Source organism: Chelonia mydas, chromosome 6 (genome assembly GCF_015237465.2).
Source record: "Chelonia mydas isolate rCheMyd1 chromosome 6, rCheMyd1.pri.v2, whole genome shotgun sequence".
Classification (NCBI taxonomy): domain Eukaryota; kingdom Metazoa; phylum Chordata; order Testudines; family Cheloniidae; genus Chelonia; species Chelonia mydas.
Genome location: NC_051246.2, coordinates 69,049,119 through 69,072,252, shown reverse-complemented (window position 1 = coordinate 69,072,252; position 23,134 = coordinate 69,049,119). Strand labels below are relative to the sequence as shown.

General features: G+C 42.8%; 1 protein-coding gene across 7 annotated transcripts in view; it reads right to left on the bottom strand.

The window, feature by feature from the left end:
- Positions 1 to 22,440, bottom strand: part of PSEN1 (presenilin 1) — a 53,731-nt gene extending 31,291 nt beyond the window's left edge. The window contains exons 1-5 of one of the 7 annotated variants that reach the window (XM_037900342.2): positions 22,258 to 22,412; positions 9,373 to 9,516; positions 4,331 to 4,360; positions 3,732 to 3,985; positions 1,992 to 2,133 (exon numbers count right to left, since the gene is read on the bottom strand). In XM_037900342.2, coding sequence (XP_037756270.1) covers positions 1,992 to 2,133; positions 3,732 to 3,985; positions 4,331 to 4,360; positions 9,373 to 9,456 — 510 coding nt within the window. In that variant the 5' untranslated portion in view covers positions 9,457 to 9,516; positions 22,258 to 22,412. Of the gene's footprint in view, positions 1 to 1,991; positions 2,134 to 3,731; positions 3,986 to 4,330; positions 4,361 to 9,372; positions 9,517 to 14,794; positions 16,154 to 20,190; positions 20,342 to 22,206 lie in introns of those variants that run through there. The other 6 variants (XM_037900343.2, XM_027818122.3, XM_037900339.2 and 3 more) reach the window with 6 other exon arrangements.
- Positions 22,441 to 23,134: the final 694 nt, after the last annotated feature.

Here is a 23,134-nt window from a genome sequence, read left to right as displayed (position 1 = left end):
ACTTACAAGTGCTTAACTACCGTGAGTAGCCTCACTGATACCTAACTGAAACAATTTGGTGTATCACACCACTTTCCACGCCAGTAATGTGTGTTCTTCACATTACATGGCTTTTCAAATATTAAATCGTTTTCAAAACCACCTGTCCTTTTCTCATAGAAGTTTCTCAACACACGACATGTGAAAGACAAGTGTTATCCAACATATTTCATAACATGTCATGGCAAGTTTCTAGACTTCTGATTAAAACATTCCCACGTCTCACCTGACAATGACTCCTAACTGATTTGTTGGTACAGAGTCAGCTTGCCTGCTAAAAACCTGAATAAAAGGGACTCGCCACGGTTTGCAAAATACAAGGAATTAAATCTGGAGCTCTGGCAGTAAAAGAATTTGCTTAGACAGACTAAAAATATGGGGGAATTAAGGCAAAAATAGAAATACATGAAAGAATAAGAGAAGCTACTCAGACAAGCTGAGAAGGCTTGATTTCTGGTGGTTAGAGTCAGAATCTGAAATCACGACCAGCTCTACTATTGATTTGCTCTGTAACCTCATGTAAGACACTTCACATTTGGGCCTCAATTTCTCCAGTTGGAAAATTGGGACAATACTTTCCCTACCTCAAAGGCATTTTCCCAGACATAATGCCTGAATGAAAGGCACTACAAATGAGCAAAGTAGATAGCATACTGCCACCACCTGGGATGTCAAATATTTTTTTGCTAGAAGTTTGTTTCTGTTCACTAAAATGTAAACCAACAGTGATTCTCTACATACCCAGCAGAAAATTAGATTTATATTCAGCAACTGGGTGCCTGGATTTTTCAGCACTTCAGTGCAACGCTTGGAGATATTGTGTTAGCTTCATTAAAATTCAAAAGTTCAACATTTTTCATGAAGTAAACATGAAAATAAATACAATCACTACCAAAGCTCCAATATTTATTTTGTCATTAAATTTAGTTTTATGCAGTTTACATATTCACTTTCTGATGTGCCAAAGATCTTTGTAATGACAGTGCACAACTGCACTGTAGAAATGGCCAAGGGGAAGCTAGAGGTTTTGGCAGCTTGGTAAGCACAGGTGAGGCTTCTGGCATCTGGAGAGGCCCAAAAGACAGTTTGGGATTGCGAGTTTAAGCACATCAGTTGGCCAGTTCTACTAAAATATCAGCAGAGAAATAATTTAAATATCTATTTTAAACTATCATTGTTTGGGGTATTGATTCAATACCCCATTGTGATAAATGGGGAAGTTAACACCTCATAAATCTTGTTCCGGAGTGTCTGCAGACTCAGGCAGATGTCACTGCATCCATCACAATGTGGTGACATTTTCAAAAGGCTTTTTTTCATTGCATCCATGCAGGTTAGAAACTTCCCTCAAAAATCTAAGAAGCTGGAACTAAATTTTGAGGCAAGTTTGATAGCAAATTATGTGACTGTAAAACACAGATATTCAAGGGTCTGACTAAAGAAGACAGTATATCATTTTGTTATTCCACATCCTGCTTTATTAAGCATTAAAGAAAAAAACACAATCACTGGGCCAAAAGTAGCCCACACCCACAGCTTTAACATGGAGCTTTGACATATGGAGACTGTAAGTTCTAGCAAGTTGATGCGACCCTCATCTAGATTAAGTTTGAGCTCCCATCAATAATACCATTATGTATTTTTGAGTCCTGATCTCAGGTGACATACTGTCACACAAAAACATTGCTGTTGAAGTGCATTTTATTATTGGCAATGCCAAGATCATGCCTTGTCCACTTTTACTCCATGAAAGACTATGTACTATCTGATCAAATAAATTGTCCATTCCCCCCCACAATATGGGGAACAAGGCTCCAAAAACTAAAGCAGTGAACATCCGCAACTGATGCTGCCAGTTTAGTTAATCATGATTGCTCTTTCCCTGATAATACATTTCAGTAAATAAAAGAAGGTTAGCAGAACTAATTACCAAGGTTAACATTTGTGCTCACCTTATAGCACCTGTATTTGTAAAGCACAACAAGGAGTATGGTCATGACAATGATGACACTGATCATGATGGCAGCATTGAGAATAGAGTTCAGAGCTCTCTGTCCCACGGTGTCTGTGTCTTCAGTGAACGGAGTGTAGATACTACAATACAGACCAAAAAAAGAAATGAAATTCCAATACATATTCCACATAAAAGTTTTCTAGATAAAAGCTCAGGATCAATAGGTAGATATTTAAAGCCAATTTCTCTCTTGACATCTCAGTACTTATCTTTCAAATCAAAGTTACAAAAGTGAGAGTTATTTTCTGCTTAGTAAGAGAGCAACCAACATTTAAAAACTATTTTATTTATAGCAGTAGTTCTCAAACTGTAGGTTGTGACCCCAAAGTGGGTTGTGACCCCATTTTAATGGGATCACCAGGGCTGGCGTTAGACTTGCTGGGACCCAGGGCCAAAGCCCTCAGGCTTCAGACTTGTGTGGTAGGGCTCAGGTTACAGGCCCCCCACCTGGGGCTGAGCCCTTGGGCTTCAGCTTTGGTCCCCCCACCCAGGGCAGTGGGGTTCGGGCAGGCTCCGGTTTCAGTCCCAACTCCTGGGGTCGCGTAGTAATTTTTGTTGTCAGAAGGGGGTCGCATGCAATGAAGTTTGAGAACTTCTGATTTACAGCATGCAAGTAAATGTGAATTAGGTCACACTAAATACATTTGGGCCTTTGTACATACACCATCTAGTGGATATTCAATAAAATGCAACCTGAAGATAAAAATGAGTAGTGCAGGGGAGGAATTAGATTTTCTGTTCTGTGGGAAATTCCACGAGTTTAAAAAACACCTGTTCCCAAAACAGAATAAAACCAAAATTTTAAGACTTCCTAAATCAATGTAATTCAAAAACAGTAATTTCAGATCAATGTTTCATTCTGATCTTAATATTTTAAAAAATTGAATTTTTTTGCAATATTTATTTTGAAGCCACAAACCAAACATGTTCTGACATTATCAAAAAGTTGTGTGTCAGTTTTTTTCCTCCAAAAATGCGTTTTTGTTAAATTCAACATGTTTCCACAAAATGTTTCTCCATTGGACAATGCAGATCTGTTGAAATTGAAAAATTTAGTTGGAAAATTTCTCGACAGCTCTTGATAATGTATTTATTTCTTTGTCAACAAGCAACATAAACAAACCCGAACCCTGCATACATATGGATGTTCATTAAGCTCTCATTTTTCACCACTAAGGAAGCTTTAATTTTTAATGGAGTGCAACTTTCATGGCCTGTGCTCAGAATTAAGTCCATATCACGTAAACATCACACAAGAGGCACAAACTATTCAGTTAAAGGCCAAGATTCAGACGAAAGCAATGGTGAACAAATTATCTTGAGAGAGATGCTTCTACAAGGGAGACTTGAAACTATTGGCAAAGCTGCAAAGAGAAACTTCCGGTTTCATCGTGGTAAGTCCTTTAACTTACGCAAGCACAAGAAAAATTGGGTTGATCTGATAGGAAAAACCAGTCTGGATCAGTCTCCAGGCTGACAGGAGCTGGGAACAATGTTGAAAGTAGGGCTGCTGGACTCCAGAAGGACCAGCATCAAACCAGGGCTTGGGTTAGAAGAAAGTTCATTGTATAACATAGGCACTTGAAGATGCGCAGACACATAGTAAAGGAAAGGATCCCCAGCAGATCCAAACCAACAAAGACAATAAAAAAAAAAAATTAGAAGATTTGATACATACAGCTGTCCATCCTTGCGTGTATAAAAGCTGACAGACTTGATGGTTGCAACAACTACCACCATGCAAAGTGTGACAGGTGCAAAGAGCATAATCACATGCTTTGCCCCATATTTCAATGTCAACTCCTCATCTTCTTCATCCTGTTCCACCACTTGCTGCATGCTATTCTGTGGCTGCCCATTAGTCTCTGATTCAGGGTTGTCATTGCGCCTTCGCTCACTATTATCATGGCGTCGTCTCTCACTGTTGTCATTCTGCAAGATAAGTAATCCCATTTCCATAAGCATCTATTTGCCATGTGTTCTGTATGCTACGCCAAGGAGGCTGTGGAGTGGGGAATATACACTGTACTATTGACTGTCATATAGTTTCAGCAGCAAGGACCTAAACAACAGCATTTACAATACACTGCATGAAAACTGTGGACAGAATGGAAGTATATAAAGTAGGGCTGTCAAGCATTAAAAAAATTAATCACGATTAATCGCTCTGTTAAACAATAAAAGAATACCATTTATTTAAATATTTTTGGATTTTTCTATATTTTCAAATATATTGATTTCAATTACAACACAGAATACAAAGTCTACAGTGCTCACCGTATATTTATTTTTGATGAAATATTTGTGCTGTAAAAAAAAAAAAAAAAGTATTTTTCAATTCACCTCATACAAGTACTGTAATGCAATATCTTAATCATGAAAGTTGAATTTACAAATGTAGAATTAGGTACAAAAAATAACTGCATTCAAAAATAAAACAATGTAAAACTTTAGAGCCTACGAGTTCACTCAGTCGTACTTTTGTTCAGCTAATCATTCAGACAAACAAGTCTGGTTACATTTTGCAGGAGATAATGCTGCCCACTTGTTGTTTACAATGTCACCTGAAAATGAGAACAGGCGTTCTCATGGCACTGTTGTAGCCAGCGTTGCAAGATATTTATGTGCCAGATGCACAAAAGATTCATACATCCCTTCATCTTCAACCACCATTCCAGAGGACATGTGTCCATGCTGAAGACAGGTTCCACTCGATAACGACCCAAAGCAGTGCAGACCGACGCATGTTCACTTTCATCATTTGAGTCAGATACCACCTGCAGAAGGTTGATTTTCTTTTTTGATGTCTCAGGTTCTGTAGTTTCCACATCAAAGTGTTGCTCTTTTAAGACTTCTGAAAGCATGCTCCACACCTTGTCCCTCTCAGATTTTGGAAGGAGCTTCAGATTCTTAAACCTTGGATTGAGTGCGGTAGCTATCTTTAGAAATCTCACATCGGTACCTTCTTTGCGTTTTGTCAAATCTGCAGTGAAAGTGTTCTTAAAATGAACAATATGTGCTGGGTCATCATCCGAGACTGCTATAATATGAAATACATGCCAGAATGAGGGTAAAACAGAGCAGAAGACATACTATTCATCCCCAATGAGTTCAGTCAAAATTTAATGAATGCTTTTTTTTTTTTTTAAATGAGCATCATCAGCATGGAAGCATGTCCCCTGGAATGGTAGCCAAAGCATGAAGTGCCATACAAATGTTTAGCATATCTAGCACGTAAACCTTGCTATGCCAGCTATAAAAGTGCCATGCAAATGCCTGCTCATACTTTCAGGTGACTTTGTAAATAAGAAGCTGGCAGCATTATCTCCTGTAAATGTAAACAAACTTGTTTGCAAGGTGAATTTGATTTAAATCACTAGTCAGGAAGACTCAATTTAATCATGGATTTCTACATAAAAGTGCATTCTTGTTTGTTGTTATACATATTCTTCACAACTCAAGAGATAGATGTAGGTTTCATTTGTAGAAGATATACACTATAAATTTTTGAAGTGATTTATTCTGAAAACTTTTCAGATTAGTGTTACAGCTATATCAGAAAACGAAAGATTGTTTGGTTATTTCATTTACCAAAGGTAATTGAAGCAGACATTTATGAAGTCATTGGGAGGGAATTATCTCCAATTCAACAGGTTAATTATTAATATTTGGAGGATTTTCTTGTCATGCTGTATTAGGAGGAGAACATCACCAGACAGACATTTAAATTGTTTTAACTAAAATAACGTTATGTATTCCGGATTATTTTCTTCAACAGCAAACATATAATATTTTAACAAAACAAGCATATGAATTTTTGAATTTAGTTAAACATTCAAGTTTTTTAAATCAGGTTTGTTTTTGTTAAAATTGTTTTTAAACTAAAATAGTTAAATGAATTTTTTTTAAACACAAATCAAAAATTAAATAGACTATGTCAGCCAGGTCAACATGAGAAACTCAAAATATTGGCTTCTGCAGCTAACTCAGTCGTCTTCACCTTCATTTTCCCATTTGTTCATAATCTGGAAAAGAAAAACAAGCTTTCCTGCTTTTTCAAGTCCCAAACGGTTTCTCAATTTGGAATGAAATAGTCCAAAGGAAGAAAATATTCTTTCTACACCAGCAAAAGAAGCTACTGCTGTTAAAAGTGAGATTATCACTTCAACAGTCTCTGAATCCAAGTGACTTCCACCAGTTCACTTCTTTAAAACATCATCAGCAAACATATATTTCTTGGATGGTTCTTACTCCCAAACCGGGTCTCCTTTACAGCCTGCTGCCATTATAGGTTTTCCCTTCTCGTGAGAGAATGGTATGGTAGGTCTCAAATCAATGACGGATACACTCAGAAAGACCTCAAGACTTCTGGAATATACTGGTCAGACAGTTTCACTTATGTTTCTATTGCCAGTCCCTCCCTTCTCACATTTATCTCCAGACCTCTTCTCCTTGTCCAGATTGATTCCGTCCCCAACAATCTTCTATTCATTGAACTTTCTGAAACTTTGCACTTTTAGAGAGAGGTAAGGGATTGACTCTGTGTACACAAATATTCAGAGGGACAACTGGGTTGAGGTCTGTTATTTCTCACCTCTATATATTAGTTATTTTAAAACATTTTTGCTGTTAACAAGCATGTTATCTCTGCAAAACTAAGTATCCACAGTTTGAGAACTGCAAAAGTAAGCATCTCTGATGGTATCTTCTAGACTGAGCACTGAGTTCCATTTGGTAGATAGAAAGATTAACCTAAATAATCTATACAGAAGCCCCTGCAACTCCGTAAAATTGGGTCCCTAATCCATGAACTATTGGAACTCATTTACAAAACTTTTCTTAAACATTACATGAACATATTGTCTCATACTATAGAATTAGAATTTATAATCCCTATTCCATGATGAGATATCTTTGAGCTGTAATGTATCTAATTAAAGCTATCTTTAGGTAGGTTTTTTCCCTCAAAAAGCATTTTATCAAAAAAATCCAATTTAAATAATAAAAATCCAATTATTTTTAATTTTTTTAAAAAAAGTCATTGATTTTTATCCACCCTGCTTGTTTGTGTTAGCGACTGGCTGAATAAGGAGCAGAACTGAGTAGACTTGTAGGCTCTACAGTTTTACATTTGTTTTGTTTTTTAATTCAGTTATGTAACAAACAAAATCTACACTTGTAAATTGCACTTTCACAATAAAGAGATTGCATTATGGTACTTGTATGAGGTGAACAGAAAAATATTTCTTTTATCATTTTTACAGTGAAAATATCTGTAATAAAAATATAAAGTGAGCACTGTACGCTTTGTATTCTGTATTGTAATTTAAATCAATATATTTGAAAATGTAGAAAAACATCCAAAAATAGTTAATAAATTTCAACTGGTATTCTATTGTTTAAGAGTGTGATTAATTGTGATTAATTTTTTTTAAACGTGATTAATTTTTTTGAGTTAACTGAGTGAGTGAACTGCGATTAATCCACAACGCTAATATAAAGCAATATTAGGAACTCTAAAACAAGACAAGTTGTTAAAATTGATGTTGCTTTTGTCCAACAGCATGGATGTGTCTTCTACATAAACTGAAATTACACAAATTGAAGGGCCTATTTTTTTCCTTGGGTGGAGATACTGTCTAGGCATGAGCATCTGAAAGCAGATGTTAGCGCAAAGTTTGTAACAATTCTAACTTCTTACACAGTTACTGAAGATGGTGATAATGTGACATTTATGACACTTGTTGCATGAAAGCCCCATGAAAATTATTCTGAAACCAGTCTTCATGCAGTTTACATTCACTACACTATACTGGGCAATTTCTACCATTATTAAAGCTGGAAAAAACTCTACAAATTGGTCTGGCATTGCATTTCCACAGTTTTACAAGCAAGAAAACTGACATATGAATAATTTTTAAAAACTCAGATACTTCTCACATTTTTAAAATTAAAAAGACAATTCTCATGCGGAACAAACAAACTTGTGGCGTGAGTATATCAATTTTTCCCCCCTACAAAAAGGGATTTAGTTTAGATCAGCAGTCCTCAAATTTTATAACACCCTTTCCCTAACAGACCTTTCCATAACTAGACCATCCCTGACAGGTGTTTCTCTCATCTGCTCTTAAAAACCTCCAATGACAGAGATTCCCCAACCTCCCTAGGCAATTTGTTCCAGTGCTTAAGCACCCTAACAGGAAGTTTTCCCTAATAACCAACCTAAATCTCCCCTGCTGAAATTTAAGCCAATTGCTTCTTGCTCATCCTCAGAAGTTAATGAGAACAACTTTTCACCCTCCTCCTTGTAATAACCTTATATGTACTTGAAAACTGTTATCATGTCCCCACTCAGTCCTCTCTTCCAGACTAAACAAACATTTTTTTTTCAATCTTTCCTCACAGGTCATGTTTTCTAAACCTTTATTCATTTTTGCTGCTGTTCTCTGGATTTTCTCCAGTTTGTCCACATAATGGGGCACCCAAAACTGGATGCAATACTCCAGATGAGGCCTAATCAGTGCGGAGTAGAACAGAAGAATTTTTGTGTGTCTTGCTTACAACACTCCTGCTAATACACCCCAGAGTGATGGTTTTTTTTGTTTTTTTTTTTCCCCCCCCAACAGTGTTACACTGTTGACTCATATTTAGCTTGTGATCCGCTACGGCCTCCAGATCCCTTTCTGCAGTATTCCTTCCTAAGCAGTCACTTCCCATTTTGCATGTGTGTAACTCATTGTTCCTTCCTAATTGGAGTACTTTGCATTTGTCCTTATTGAATTTAAGCCTATTTACTTCAGACCATTTCTCCAGATCATTCTGAATTTTAATCCTATCCTCCAAAGCACTTGCAACCCCTCCCAGCTTGGTATCGTCCACAAACTTTATAAGTGTACTCTCTGCCATTATCTAAATCACTGATGAAAATATTGAACAGAACTGGATCCAGAACTGATCCCTGGGGGACCCCACTCGTTATGCCCTTCCAGCATGACTGTGAACCACTGATAACTACTCTCTGGGAACGGTTTTCCAACCAGTTATGCACCTACCTTATAGTAGCTCCATCTAGGTTGTATTTCCCTAGTTTGTTTATGATAAGGACATGTGAGACAGTAGCAAAAGCCTTACTATAGTCAAGATATACTACATCTACCGCTTCCCCACTATACCCAAGGTTTGTTACCCTGTCAAAGAAAGCTATTAGGTTGGTTTGACACAATTTGCTCTTGACAAATCCATGTTAACTGTTACTTATCACCTTATTATCTTCTAGGTGTTTGCAAGCTGACTGCCTGATGAAGTAGTTTGTTACTTACAGTATTGCTCAGGTGGTTGTCAGGGAAGTTTTCTGTCAGCTGCCCATGCTGGAACTGAGGTAGGTGTGCAGATAGCTCTGTCATTGGGACAGCTCTGTGGAAACCAATTATTGCTACACAAAACAGAACTTTCCTCTTGAGACACTGCAAGGAAAAGCAGATCTGTTAAGATTCCATATTTACCAACTCTTTTTTAAAAAAAAAATTTCATAACTCATGTAGATCAAGGATAACCATTTCCCCTTCTTCTCTTTGGTGATGTACAACCATGCTACATTTTCATGAAAATCTACCCGACGGGGATTTCCCAGCACAAAAATAAAAAATTATCAGAAAAGTTAGTCAGCCATGAGAGTAAACAAAAGAAGTGCCAAGTTTAGGATTCTATAAGTTATTGAGAAAGAAGATAAATTCTTTATCTCACCTTGAGCAATTATGCAAACATTCATTGCACATTTGTTCAAAATGTAAACGATATACTTCTATTTTTAATTAGACTGCAGAACATCCTCCTATAACTTTCCTTAGCCACATTACCTCACACCACACCCCACAGCCAAGTAATGATAAACCAGATGCAGGATTCTTCACTCTTGGCTCACTCATTCTCAGGTTGGAGATCTCTCAGCTTCTGGGTACAAGTTTATAGTTTTAAATCTTGACATTTGAAAAACTGAAGTTTGACGTATAGCATTTAGTATCTTTAATGCTCTGGCAGTTGCCTGGAGTTACACAGAACAATACTTCCATTCAATTACTAAGCACAAAAACCTTCAGCAGGCCTTCAAGTATTAAGGCATATTCACACCCCCTAATGGATATCTCTTGGGCAAATTTACTCAAACGTGCCATGCATAATATACGTGATAGCCCCAGTTATTACTTAAAATCTATGCAAGCTCTAATGTAAAAACAGTAAGATACATATGAATGAATCTCTCCCCCTCCCCTCCCACTTCCCCACCCAACAGCTAAGTACTAGAACCAGGAAACACGACTGTAAAAGCCAGGACACAGGAAAATAATTCAGTATGAGTTTTAGAAAAAACTAAGTGACAAACGTGGGGGTGCTGTTTAATAAATAATATTGTATCTGGATCTCTCACTAGCTGAGTGTTTCCATACCATACATGGAAATTGATATTTCTCCCTAGAGGTCTGTCTGGGTAGCAGAGTCTATCCACCTCAGGAAAGAGACAGGAAACTCTTTCTAATAATGACTTCCACTTAATGGTCATTAAGAGACAATGCCAGAGTGATCAGCTCTAATGGCTCCAGCCTGCTCTAGTAACATAAGTGGTAAGTCCATCTAAGGTAGAAGTCAACAACCGGTCGATCACTACTGACTGGTCGATCCTAGAGGATCTCCCAGTGTGCGGAGCCACATGCTCCCTGCCCCAAGGGGCGCGTTGGCCCCTTCCGGGAGCAGTGTGGGGCTGGGGTAGGCAGGAAACCTGCCTTAGCCTCGCTGCGCCCACCGCTGACTGGGAGCCGCCAGAGGTAAGTGCTGCCCAGCAGGAAGCCGCACCCCAACCCCCATCCCTGAGTCCCCTCCCAGAGCCAGCACCCCATACCCCCTTCTGCACCTCCTCCCAGAACCAGCACCCCAAACGCATTCCTGCACCCCAACCCCCAGCCCCTTCCTAGAACCAGCATCCCATACCCCCTCCTGCACCCCAACACCCTGCCTCCTCCCAGAGCCAGCACCCTGTGCCCCCTCCTGAACCGCAACACTCTGCTCCAGCCCTGATCCCCCTCCCAGAGCCAGCACCCTCTCCTGCACCCCAACCCGCTGCCCTGACCCCCTCCCAGAGCCAGCACCCTGTACCCTGTCCTGCATCCCAACACACTGCCTCAGCCTGGAGCCCCCTCCTGCACCCAAACTCCCTCCTAGAGCTTGCACCCCAAACCCCCTCCTGAACCCTAACTCCCTGCCCCAGGCTCAACCCAGAGCCACCTCCCACACTGCGAACTCCTCCACCCCAGCCCAGAGCCCGCACCCCTCCTGAACCCCAACTCCCTACCCCAGCCCTGTGAGAGTGAATGAGGGGGGCAGGGATATGGAGTGAGCGGGGCAAGGCTTTGGGGACAGGGCGGGGCAGATCCTGGGTTGCCCTTAGATTCAAAAAGTGATCTTGGGCATAAAAAGGTTGGAGACCACTGCACTAAGGCTATGTCTACACTAGTACTTTTGTCAGTAAAACTTTTATGGGGGTGGGGGGGAAGGTTTTATGAAAAATACACCCTCCTGAGTGACAAGTTTCACTGACAGAAATGCTGGTGGGGACAGCGCTATGTCAGCGGGAGACGCTCTCCCACTGACATTGCTACCGCTGCTCGTTGGTGGTGGCTGAATTATGCCAACAGGAGAGCTCTCTCCCATCAGCATAGAGCAGCTACACGGGAGACCTTAGAGGCGCAGCTGCAGTGGTACAGTTCTGTTGCTGTAAGGTCTCTAGTGTAGACGTAGCCTAACTGAGGCTTGGTCTACATTGGGAACTTACATTAGCATAGCTGCGTCTCTCAGGGGTGTGAATGTTCCATGCTCATGAGAGGTGCAGCTATGCAGACCTAACCCCCAGCACAGACAGAGCTAGGTTGATGGAAGAATTTGTCCATTAACCTAACTACCACCACTCAGCGAGGTGGATTAACTATAACGACAGGAGAACCCCTCCCTCCCATCAGCAATGGTAGTGTCTAGCTGTGCCGCTGTAGCTTTTTAAATGGAGACAAACCCTAATGTGCACCTAGGCTCTTGGTTTTAAAATCTTTTCCTCAAAGGTCATCTCTCCACTACAAAATTATGTCAACCTACGTTATGGCAGCATACAGTCCCCGCACTTATTACATCGTTTGTGCGTGTCCACCCTACCCTCCTTGTGTCAGCAGTGCGCATCCTCACCAGGAGTGCTTGTATCAATGCAGAGTGCAATGCACCCTGGATAGCTATCCCACTGTGCAATTCACCACCATCCAGCACAGGATGTTTTGGGAAGTTTCTGCAATGCCTCTTGGGACAAAATGAGTCATGCAGGGGTGACTGGGAGCATGGATTCAAATCCCCATAATGCAGTGTTCTTCACCCCATAATATTTAGTGCCTCTCTTCAAAAATCCCTGCAAATCCCCACGTCCCTCCTTGCTGTTTGCCATCTGTGACAGAAGCATGGATCCTACACAGCTCTGCACTATTGTGATAAGCTTTGCAAGAATGGGCCGCCTGATCCTGCAGTATTTGCAGAGCTGCAAGAACAGGACGATTCCCTGGAGGCTAGATTTCTGTGAGATATAGAAAGAAACAATTCAAGGTTGTTAGCAGCATTCAGGGAGCAGCTGCAAATGGTTGAGGGTTGGTTCTGGGCTCAAGAAACAAGCACTGACTGGTAGGATCGCATTGGCATGCAGGTTTGGGATGACAAGCAGAGGCTGCAGAACTTTTGGATACGCAAGGCCGCATTCCTGGATTTGCATGCCGAACTCGCCCTAGCCCTTCAGCACAGGAAGACCAAAATGAGAGCTGCACTAATAGCTGAGAAGCAAGTGGTGATTGCACTGTGGAAACTTGCAATGCCGATTGCTATTGGTCAGCTGGGAATCAATTTGGAGTTGGGCTGTTTTGATGCAAGTGTACAGGGCCATTAAGCGCCTGCTACAGAGGACTGTGACTCTGGGCAATCTGCAGGACATAATGGATGGTTCTGCAGCAATGGGCTTCCTGAACTGCAGTGGGGCGACAGATGGCACACATATCCCTATATTAGCACCAGACCACCTTGCCACAGAGTATATCAATAGAAAGGACTACTTTTCTATGGTTATGCAAGTGCTGGTGGCTCACCAGGGATGCTTTACCAGCATCAGTGTGGCTTGTCAGGGAAGATGCATGACGCGAGCATATTTAAGAACATAGGGACGTTCAGAAAGATGCAAGCAGGGACTTTCTTTCCCGACTGGCAGATTACCATTGGGGATGTTGAAATGCCAATTCTGATCCTGGGAGACTCAGCCTACCCCTTTCCCCCATGGCTCATGAAGCCGTACGCTGGTCACCTCGACAGCACCAAGGAACACTTCAACTACAGGCTCAACAGGTGTGGAATAACAGTTGAATGTACCTTTAGCCCAGAGGTGGGCAAACAATGGCCCGTGGCACCATTCTGCCCGGCCCCTGAGCTCCTGACCCAGGAGGCTAGCCCCTAGTCTCTCCCCCGCTGTGTCCCCCCCCACAGCCACGCTGCCGAGCGGGCAGCACCCTCAGCAGCACTCTGGGCAGCGTACCTGGCTCCGGTTGGGCGGCGGCCAGATATGCTGCTCTGAGTGGCATGGTAAGGGGGCCGGGGCCAGGGCATTGGATAAGGGGCAAGGGATCCCAGGGGGGCAGTCAGGGGACAGGAGGCGGTTGGATGGGGCAGAGGTTCGGGGGGGGGCGGTGTGGTCAGGGGATGGGGAACAGGGGGCAGTTGGATAGGGCAGAGGTTCTGGGGGGAGCAGTCAGGGGACGGGGAGCGGGGGGAGTTGGGTCCGGGGGAGGGAGGGCGGTTGGGGCGAGGGTCTCGGGAGGGGGTGGTCAGGGGACAAGGAGCAGGGGGGGTTGGATGGGTTGGGAGTTTTGAGGGGGGCAGGCAGGGGGTGGAATGTGGGAGGGGGCAGATAGGGGGCATGGGCCAGGCTGTTTGGGGAGGCACAGCCTTCCCTACCCGGCCCTCCATACCACTTTATACCCCGATGTGGCCCTCGGGCCAAAAAGTTTGCCCACTCCTGCTTTAACCATTTGATGGTTCACTGGCATCGTCTACTTATGAGATTGGACCTCAGTGAAAAAAAAATCCCAATGACAAAAGCTGCCTGACGTGTCCTGCATAACACCTTTGAAGCCAAGGTGGGAAGTTTCTGCTGGGGTAGAGGGCGGAGATGGAGCAGCTGTCTGCTGAATCTGAACAGCCAGATACAAGGGCTATAAGAAGAGCTCAACGAAGAACTATATGGCTCAGTGAGGCTTTGAAAGACTGTTTTAATAGTGAGGCAGAGAGGTGTGTGCAGCTGTAGCGTGCTCTGCCTGGCCTTGCTCTTTTGCTTACTGAAGTAATCGCTGAGTGGCATGGGAAAGCGTCCTAATGCAGTGGAAGAAATAAAGCAGCCCTCCCCAAAAGTCTTCGGCAAAGGATTTCAGACTACCCTCACTAAAGTTTAATCAAGGTTGCTATTCAGGATTCACAGGACCTCCTGGTGCATGTAAACAAACTGCTCCACACAGCCCTGTGCACCTAACTCTAGAGGGAAATGAAATGCAGATAGTAACTCTACCTCTCTTGATTGTTTCACTACCTCTTCTAACACAAGTAAAAAGAGTAAATCAACAGATTTGTCCTGCTACTTTGGGGGTTCCATCCCTGTAATTTCAAAGCAAACCACGTACTTACCAGAGGTTCCTTCCTCTGCATCAGTGCTCGACTTTCGGGACTGGCTGGACTGCGGTGAAGTAAAACACATGTCCTGGCTCTCACAGCTGGATACCCCAGTTGCCTGTCCCCCCAGCTGCCTGTCCCCCATACTCTTCCTCCACTTCTTTGTCCACTTCCTCCTCCTTGCTGTTCATGGCAGGAGCCTGTGACTCGGGCTCCTCCTAAGCATCCACAGGGCTGTTGGAGGTGGCGGTGGGGCTCTGCTTATGGCACGAAGCTCTTTGTAAAAGCAGCAGGTCTGTAGCTCTGCACCAGACCGATTGCTGGCCTCCCTCGCTTTTGGTTCAAGTCTTTGGCTTTCACATGGTACCGAGGCTGGTCCCTCTTGTAGCCCTTCCCCTACATGCCCCCAAGCAATCTACTCATAGATGTAGAGGTTTCTACAGCTGAATCGGAGCTGTGCCTGCACAGCCTCTTCTCCCCACAGACCCAACCTAACTATGTAGTGCAGACCAGGCCTAATGCTTTGTTCAAGCTACTAAATAAAAATACTTGGTTTTAAGAAGGCTCTTGGTCAATATTACTGATCACAGGTTCCTGAAGGGAAGAAATGCACTTGGACCTGCTGGGCAATAAGAGGTTGGTATAGCGTACTAAGTCCCAGTCTAACCATCGCAAGATTCCACCCCGAGACAGATAAGGGCAAAAGACCAAACACGAGATGGGGTGCACTCAGAAAGACCTGAACATCAACAATGATACAAAGCCGTGATGTCAACAGTGATACAAAGTATCAAAGAAAAAGAAAAGAGTGGCAAGGAATCCATAATAAAAGGGCACCGTCTCAAATGGGTCAAACTCATAAAAACAATCTTTAATAAAATCTAAATCCAATACAAATGCTTCAAAAATTTTTAGCAACAAACGAAAATAAAATTGCTTTAAAAACCAATCAACATTACCTGAAATGAATCACTTGGCTAGGTAAAGTGGTATAGGGTTTGAGTTTTGAGTAACACTGGTCTAACTTCTATAGGGAGAGGCGGCTGTATAGTGTGGATGGCCTCCACCCCAGTAAAAGAGGAAACCATCTCTTGGGAATAGGTTAGCTAGAAATGTCAGGAGGACATTAAATTGACAACAAAAGGGGAGGGTAAAAAGAGGGAAGATGTGATCGTTCACTGAGGATAAAATCAAGATGTCGAGAACAGCATTAATTAAGGAACCAAAGGATAAGGAGAAAAGAAATTATTTAATTGCCTCAACACCAATACTAGGAACCTGGATAATAAACAAAAGGAATGGGAATTGCTCATTTATATGCATAAATTTGATCTATTTGGTATTACTGAAACCCACTGGGATGATTTGCACTATTGGAATGTTAAAATCAATGGTTACAACCTATTTAGGAAGGACTGAGTGGACAAAAGAGGAGCAGGAGTGCCACTCTATGTCAAAAATGGCATTATCTGTTTCTGAGTCACTGATAACTCAGAAGAAAATTACCTTGAATGCTTATGGATCAATGTCCTAACACAACGAAGATGGGGTATTAGCTGGTGTCTGTTATAGAGCATCAAACCACACTAGGGAACAGGATGAACATTTCTATCTATAATGCGTAAAGAATAAAAGAGATGCATGATCATGGGGGACTTCAATTCGATGACTTGCTGGAGATCTCATGCTGCCAGTACTAAAACATCCTTGACATTTCTAAATATTACAGATAATGTCCACCTAGTCTTGATGGGACAAAGGGAAACTGATCACAGAACTAAAAATTAATGGTAGCTTAGGTACAAATCTTCATGACTTGATCACATTTATAATGGGCAAACAGAATAAAGTCCAAACTAGTGGAACATATACTTGGTGCTTTAAAAGGGCCAGTTTCACAAAGCTGAAAGCAATTATGAGTGAAATCAGCTGGGAAAACGAATTTAATCAGAAAAATATGAATGATAATTGGGAATTGTTTAACAACACTTTAGTGGATGCCCAAAAAGCCGCAACTGAGGAAGGATATATAGGTTAAAAATCCCACCTGGTTTAAAGGGGAAGTGAAGGCAGCTATAAACCATATATATATATATATATATATATATATATGTAAAAAACAAATGGAAAAAAGGGGACATTGACAGTAATGAATATAAATCAGAGGCAAGGAATTGTCGAAAATTTATAAGGGAAGCAAAGGGACACAAGGAGAAATTATGTCCAGAAGAGTTAGGACAATAAGAAGGAGTTTTCTAAATATATTTGGAAGAAAAAGAATCCTAACAATGTTACGGTTCATTACTCGCTGGAAACGGTAGAATAATGCAGAAAAGGCAGAACTATTTATTGAACATGTCTGTTCTGCATTTGGGGAAAAACAAACAAAAACCAGGTGATGTAGTCTCATCGTATGATAACACGCTTTACATTCCACCAGTATTACTGGAGATTATTAACCAGCAGCTACTAAAGTCTGACATTTTTTTAAATCAGCAGGCTCAGATAGCCTGTATTTAAGTTTTAAAAGAGCAGGCTGAGAAGCTCACTGGACCATTAATGTTGATTTTCAATAAACCCTGGAACATTGGGGAAGTTCCAGAAGACTGAAAGTAAGCTAATATTGTGCCAATATTTAAAAATAGTAAATAGGATGACCTGGGTAAGTATAGGCCTGTCAGTCTGACATTGATCACTGTCAAGATAATGGAGTGGCTGATATGGGACTTGATTGATAAAGAAATCAAACGGGGTAATATAACTAACCCTAATGAAGATGGGTTTATGGAAAATTGACCCTGTCAAACTAACTTGATATCTTTTGATGAGATTATAAATTTGGTTGATAAAGGTAATGGTATTGATATAACAGACTTATTTCTGTAAGGCATTTGATTTGGTACTGTACAACATTTTGTTTAAAAAAAATGATAACATTAACATTGCACACATTAAATGGATTTAAAACTGCCTGATAGCTCTCAAAATGTAATTATAAACAGGAAATCATCATTGACCAGGTGTGTTTCTAGTGGTGTCCCACAGCAACCTGCTCTTGGCCCTATGCTATTTAACATTTTTATTAATGACCTGGAAGAAATCACTGATACAATTTGCAGATGATACAAAAATTGGGGGAGTGGTAAATAAGAAGAGGACAAGTCACTGATACAGAGTGATCTGAACTGCTAGGTAAACTGGGCACAAACAAACAAGATGTGGCTAAGTGTAAATGTATACATCTAGGAAGAAAGAACATAGGCCATACTTACAGGATGGGGGATTCCTTCCTGGAAGCAGACACTCTAAAAAAGATTTAGGGATTATTGTGGATAATGAGCTGGACATGAGCTGCCAGTGCGACACTGTAGCCAAAACAGCTAATACAATCCTCGGATGCATAAATAGGGGAGTCTTGGGTAGGAGATTATGTTACCTCTATATTTGGCACAAGTGTTGGATATTAGGAAAAACTTTTTCACTAGGAGGGTAGTGAAGCACTGGAATGCGTTACCTCGGGAGGTGGTGGAATCTCCTTCCTTTGAGGTTTTTAAGGTCAGGCTTGACAAAGCCCTGGCTGGGATGATTCAGTTGGGAATTGGTCCTGCTTTGAGCAGGGGGTTGGACTAGATGACCTCCTGAGGTCCCTTCCAACTCTGATATTCTATGATTCTATGTGACTGCCTGCTGCCGAAATACTGTGTCCAGTTCTGGTGCCCACAATTCAAGAAGGATGTTGATGTATTAGAGACGGTTCAGAGAAGAGCCATGATAAGAATTGAAGGATTAGAAAACATGACATACAGGATAAACTCAAAAAATTCAGTCTAACAGAGACAAGGCTAAGGAGCGACCTGATCACAGCCCATAAGTACCTACGTGGGAAATTAGTATTGAATAATGGGTTCTTCAATCTAGCAGAGAAAGGTATAACATGATCCAATGGTTGGAAGTTGACCCAAATTCAGACTTGAAATAAGTAGGGCCCTACCAAGCCACAGTCCATTTCGGTCAATTTCATGGTCATAAGATTTTAAAAATAGTCAATTTCACAGTTTCAGATGTTTACATGTGAAATTTCAGGGTATTATAACTGTGGGGGTCGTGACCCATAAGGGTGTCGTAAAGCTATTGTAGGGGGGAGGTCACAGCGTATGCAGGGTCATCACTTTTCGGGGAGCAGGGCTGGCCTTATTGGTGGGCAACCACCCAGGCCCCATGGTCATGGGGTGCCATGGTCTGTACCCCCCCCCCAGCAGCTAAAGAACTCTTTAGGTCTTGAACATTGGGCCTGGAGTGGGTGAGGGGCAGGGCTTGGGACGTTTCAGCCAGGGCCTCGTACCACACATCGGGCTCGAGCTGCTAGTCTTAGCAGGGCTGGGAAGGGACAGGACTTCCTCTTCCCCTGCAGGGGCTGCTCCCAGGTCAAATCCACCTCCAAGAACCTTCCCCAGCTGCAGCAGGGGACGAGGAAGTCCCATCCCTGCCCAGCCTGGCCATGATTAGCAGCTAGATAGGAGTCCTTGGCTGGGGCACCCCCAGCTCTGCCCCTCTCCTATACTAGCCAGATTTCACAGGGGAGACCAGATTTCACTGTCCACAATGCATTTTTCATGGTTGTTAACTTGGTAGGGTCCTAGAAATAAGACACTTTTTTTAAAAAAAAAAAAAACAGAGCAACTAACCATTGGAACAATTTACCAAGGGTTGTGGTGGATTCTCCATCACTCTCAATTTTTAAATCAAAATGGGGTGTTTTTCTATGTTGTGGTTATGTTCTATGTAGATAACCATTGTTGTGGTTATCTAGTGTGGCATCTTGTATAACAGAGGGGCCACAGAACTTCCCCAAAATAATTCTATGACCCTAAAACGTCTGAAGTCAAAATATTACAGTACTGAGAAGAACCTAGAAGTGAACAAGTATAAGCAAAACTGATTATTTTCCCCATTAAAATGAAAAAGGAAACAGAGCAGTGAGTTACGGTCATGGTAAATTTAATTTTAAAAACTTTACATTTAATCATCTAAGTTATTAGTAATGTGTAAACAAATGTGTTTCTTTCTAACACTATTAAGTCAAGTGTCTCTTTAAATTAGGAACAGAAAGGAAAGTATTTACCCAACCAGAAGGCAATTGTTTTAATTACCAAACACTCCAGAGTCTATTACAAACTTCATAACAGGACATCATCTGTTTTAGCAGTATTGTATATTCCTTCTAAATTTGACAAAGCAATTTTGCTATAGACATTTCAACCTGCAAACTTATCTTGTAAAAATATTTCTCAGTCTAAAAACCACAGAAAGGTAAACCTTGCATTAATTTAACAAATTACTTGAACTGGGATTTTGTTTTAATTGCTAGCATAACCTCAGCGTTGATCTAGAAGTTAGAGATATTACTTTACCATCAGCAGCAGTCTGACAAGGGATTCTGAACAATGCTATCACCAGCGACATTTCCTGGCAGTTTCAGCGCTGGTGGTAAGATCAGTGGGTAGTCAGATGTGGTCAGTACTCTCCCTTCTCCAACTATTCACAATGAAGGAACCTGCAGGACTGAATTGGCTATTGTCACTTAGAGGACAGCGAACATCTGATTATATGATCTGGTAACTTCAATAATCCCACGGTCTGGCCTACCATGCCACTGGCTGTGGCAGAATTCATTGGATTCTTAACCCTACACTGTGAAATAGCATCAAAACAAGTCAACCAGTTTCACTCCTCCCTATAAATCAGTCTGCTCAATGCTTTAGTTTCTTGTATGTCCAATTCACTGTGATCCTCTTAACCCCACTTTAAAGTAATTGCCACAACATGCATCTAACAAATATGTCATCCCTCGGAACAGTAATGCAATGTGGAATTCAGTTACATTGTTAGGACTTCTTATTTCCTGAAGTTGCAGATATACAGCTAACAATGCTATGGAAGCAACAGTAGGACTGGGAACTAGACATCACTGCTTGGTGACCTGTTGATTTAGAAGAGGCATAGACAGACTGCAAAGGAAGTCCTTTCAAAGGGGGTTTGTAACCATAAAGTAGTATCTGAGAGGTGCAATGCTTAGCAGATGCCTCATTATCAGAAATGCTCAAAATCCCAACAATAAGACACTCTTCCTTGAGAGCCCAGTAGATCTGCCTCTGCAGCACTCCTCAGAATCAGAAGCAAGCACTAAACTCAGTTCCTCCAGACATTGAGATCTGGATCTCTTCACTTTGAGTGCAAAAGAAATCAGTGTTGACCAATAAGATGACAGTCCCACAGTTAACAAAACAGCTGTAGGATAAAGCTAAATTACAGGAAATACATATCCTAAATATGTCGATGATTAGTGCAGTATAAAACCCTATATTAAAAGGACCCAGGAATCCCTGCTACACTCTTCTTCAGGACAAATTCTGTTTCCATCAATGGCTATGGCCAATGGGTCAGCCACTTCACAAGAATTTGCTAGAAAGGAACCTCCTCTCTCCATTTGATCATTTTAATGTTGTCAGAATTGACTGTCACTGTGGTACTGGACAGTTTCACAATCCAAAAACGTCTTCAGTTCTTACCACACATTCTAAATTTTGTTTCAAGAGCAAGCATAACTCAAACCTTCCATCAACCACACGACTAAACTGGCTTCTACATAGTAAAGCCCAGAAAACTGTAGAATAAGGGCTAAATACTTAGGTCTCGCATTAATGAATTAAAAGCTTCCCTCCGGTCTCAAGTCAGATGCTTAAAAGGTGGGAGCACCTTACAGCAGACATGATGCAACTTCAAGTAGCTGCTGCCCTGAAGAATTTTTACTGAAGTCTAAAGAAGATAAAAATAGATACACATGATTCTGCACCTAAAGTCAAACCCCTCCTGTATGAGCGATCCTTGCCAGAGCTTTTGTTTGTTTGACGTGTAAGAATATTTGGTGCAGGTTAAAGATGTCAGAGTTACGGCCTGGCTACAGGAGGGGCAGCGGCAGCAGCAGCGCCTCCAACCTGCCCAGCAGCGCCCCCACCCCCTCAGATTGTAAAGCTCTTTGGGGGCAGGCACCATCTTTTTGTTCCGGCCTGGGCAGCGCCTGGCACAAGGGGGCCCCTGGGTCAGGGCTGGGCTCTGGCGCTCAGGTAACACAAACAATCAACTCGGGTGTGGAGGAAGGAAGCACTGGGAGGAGGAGCCCGTGTCCGTCCCTTCAACCCCCGCCGCTCTGGCCGTGGGCCTCCTACCGGCCCTGCTGCCCCGGAACACAAGCAGGGACCGTCCGGGCGCCAGCCCCTCCCTAGGCCCTGCGGGGTCAGCGGCTCCCGGAGCCCAGCAGCGCTCAGCGAGCGGGGCCCAGGCCCGTACAAGGCGCACCCAGCCCGGGCTCCGGGGTCGGCGCAGCGCCGGGAGTCACAGGGGCCGGAGCCGCCCCCGCCGGGACTCACCCGAGACTCCAGGCCCCTCGGAGCACGCGGCCCCCTTCCCCCGCCACTCACCGCCGCTGGTTTCTTGTTTCCCTTCCGAGCGTCCGGCCCCAGCTGCTTCCGGCCCGGGCCCCGCCCCCACCCGATGACCTCACTTCCGCTTCCCGTGTAGCTGTTCCGGTGACCCCCGCGCCAGTAGCGGGGCGGGGTCCGGCGGCCAGAGGGCGAAGAGCGCGGGAATTGAGCGCGGCCTTTGCATTGACGCCAGCCCGCCAGGGCCCGCAGCCAGCCCAGGGGAGCGGCCGGAGGGACGCTGCGCACTTGTCGTGCTGGGTTTGCGGTCAGGGAAACGGGCTGGGGGCAGCCCCGGCAACTGTGGAGTCACCGTCCTGCCCTCGCGTTCCGTCTGCAGCCCGCAGGACCTCGGCGCCCCGTGCTGAGCTGCTCGGGGCGGGCGCAGGGAACGACTTAGAATGTGCTGTTGCGGGTGGTGATCACTCAGCCTGGAACTGCACCTCCACGACCAGGAAAAAACTGAGCCATAGCACCCGAGGAGAGGTTTAGCCCTGGAGTTGGAATAGAGCCTACATCACGGCAGAGCCTGTCCTCCTTCGTAAACTAGTTGGACCTTTTCCTCAAACAAGCACCTCCACGTGTCGTTAGCTGCTAAACAACTTTAAATACTACAAAAAAAGGGTAGGAAGGACTTGGCTTTCACGAGGTAGATCGCAAAAAGAAAAGGAGTACTTAGTCTCTAAGGTGCCCCAAAAAATTTATTTGAGCATAAGCTTTCGTGAGCTCACTTCAGCGGATGCACGAAAGCTTATGCTCAAATAAATTTGTTAGTCTCTAAGGTGCTCCAAGTACTCCTTTTCTTTTTGTGAATACAGACTAACACGGCTGCTACTCTGAAACCAGGTAGATCATGATACTAAAAACATAGGGTAGC